A 2030-nucleotide genomic window follows, 5' to 3' on the forward strand; every position below is an offset into this window, starting at 1 on the left:
AGGCCAGGTTGGACGGGGCTTGGGGCAACCTGGGCTGGGGGGAGGTGGCCCTGCCCAGGGCAGGGGGTGGAATGAGATGATCTTCAAGGTCCCTTCCAACCCAAACCATCCTGTGATTCTAAATCACGACACCAGCAGCCAGAATTAAGTGATTGGACTTGGGGATCAGGAGACCTGAGATGGGTTTGGGCAGGACCTGGGCTCAGCACTGAGGGATCCTCTTTAATTTCAAAAGCTCTGTCCAGTGCCGAGCTGTTGGCTGGAGGGCGAAGCGTGGGGGCCCTTCTCCTCCCTCTCCTTCTAGGTTGGACTAGATGGCCTTTAAGGTCCTTCCCAACCCAGACTGTTCTACGATTCTATGAGTGCCAAAGCCGTCTCCTCCCTGGGGCGCAGCTGCAGGGGAGGCGGTAGAGAACAGCAGGAAGGTTTTCCCTCACCCCTGTTTTGTGCATTGCTGGGGAAGAGACAGACAACACGGAGCCCGGGGATGCAGGAGCGACAAGGACCAGCCTAGAAGGAGGGAGCAGATGTCCCCGGAGGATTACCTCTCGTTCTTCTCCCTCAGCTCCTCCACTTCCCTGGGCTCCCGCTGGTCTGCGGCTTGCTTCTCGTTGAGCAGAGCCAAGCGGTCAATCCGCTGCTGCATCATGGTGATCTGCGCGTCTGGGGAGGGCAGCGAGAAAGGGCCCGTTACCATCTTTTTACATCACCTGAACCCCCCCCTCCAAACACAGCGCAGTGGAGGATGTCTGTCCTTCTCCCGAGCTGTTGGGGAGCTGCACAGACACCACCTGAAGCAGGAGAGGGAAGAGCCAGGCTGCTCAGCGCGGCTGTTGCTTCAGTCGTGGCTTTAGTTGCCCGTGACATATAGGGAATACGGGAGGGAAGAAGGAATCTGCAAGTCCGCCTGCGCCTGGGGAAATCCTCAGTGCGGACAGTGTTTTAGATGCGGATGGCGCGACTCCTACGCCTGCCGGCCTGCTCAAATCCTTTGGCAGAGGGACCAAGAGCCATCTCTGAGAGATGCTCAGAGCTGTTACGCCAGTGTCGGAGCTGTCCTGGCTCCCATCAGCAAAGCTTTGTGCTTCACACTTTGGTCCAGATTAACGGGTACGTGTCCCCTTGGCCCACCACGGAGCAAGGCACGGCAAACCCTGAGCTGCCCTGTCTGCGCTGGAAAGCCAGAGAGCTCCAAAGCTGTGAGCTACGCTCACTTGGGGTCCATCAGGATGGACCGTGCACAAGCACAGTCATGGTTGGGTCAAAACCATAACAAAAATCACAGGAACCAGACAATTTTTCAGCCCCGGACAGCCCTCCCCACACCCCAGGACGTCCCGCTACCAACTGACCCTTCTCCGTGATGAGCTTGCGATTCTCTGCCAGCTCCACCTCCAGCTCATCCCGGTTCTCTCTCTCAACAGCCAGCTGCTTCTTCAGCCGGCGCAGCTGGAACTGGGGGGTCTGCATGACGTCCCCCATGGGCGAGGACGGAGGGCCGGAGAGCATGCTGCGGAGAGGCGTGCTGCGTAATTCGGTGATTCGGAGCCAGCGGCAGGGCACAGTCCCTCCCCACACGGCCAGACCCACTCTGGTTCCCCCCATCTCAGAGGCAGGTTCAGAGCAATAACTCTGACGCCTCGTCACCCCAGCAGAAAGGCTGCTCTCCTCATCTTGAGGAGCTTCGATGTGTCTGGCCTGCACCTACAAAACCAGTCCCAGGGCAAAGCATCCATCTCCCTTCGAACCGCAGCCAGAGTCCCACCACCGAGCTCGCTGGAGAGAAACTCCTTTAGCACATCCAGCAGCAACGCAAGCCTGGTCCTCCCAAACCAACACAGAGGAGGACCACAAGCTGCTCTGGTGGCCGTGCTTGTTAGGTTGAAACGAGCTGGGCTAAAAGGAGCTAATTACAGCCCGAGCTCACCCCATCACCTGCGTTAAGCCTGAGGAGTTTGCAACAGGACAGCACAGCAGCAGGAAGGGGGTCTCTGTCGAGTCAGCGTGCACCCCGGCGTCACCTCCGGGTC

General features: G+C 58.8%; 1 protein-coding gene across 1 annotated transcript in view; it reads right to left on the reverse strand.

The window, feature by feature from the left end:
* NUMA1 (nuclear mitotic apparatus protein 1) overlaps positions 1 to 2030 on the reverse strand; it is a gene marked incomplete at its 3' end in the record, with an annotated part of 17933 nt that overhangs the window by 10774 nt on the left and 5129 nt on the right. The window contains exons 10-11 of the mRNA XM_009885386.1: positions 1353 to 1510; positions 546 to 663 (exon numbers count right to left, since the gene is read on the reverse strand). Coding sequence (XP_009883688.1) covers positions 546 to 663; positions 1353 to 1510 — 276 coding nt within the window. The remainder of the gene's footprint in view (positions 1 to 545; positions 664 to 1352; positions 1511 to 2030) is intronic.

The sequence above is a fragment of the Charadrius vociferus genome, unplaced genomic scaffold (genome assembly GCF_000708025.1).
Source record: "Charadrius vociferus isolate BGI_N301 unplaced genomic scaffold, ASM70802v2 scaffold2875, whole genome shotgun sequence".
NCBI classification, from domain to species: domain Eukaryota; kingdom Metazoa; phylum Chordata; class Aves; order Charadriiformes; family Charadriidae; genus Charadrius; species Charadrius vociferus.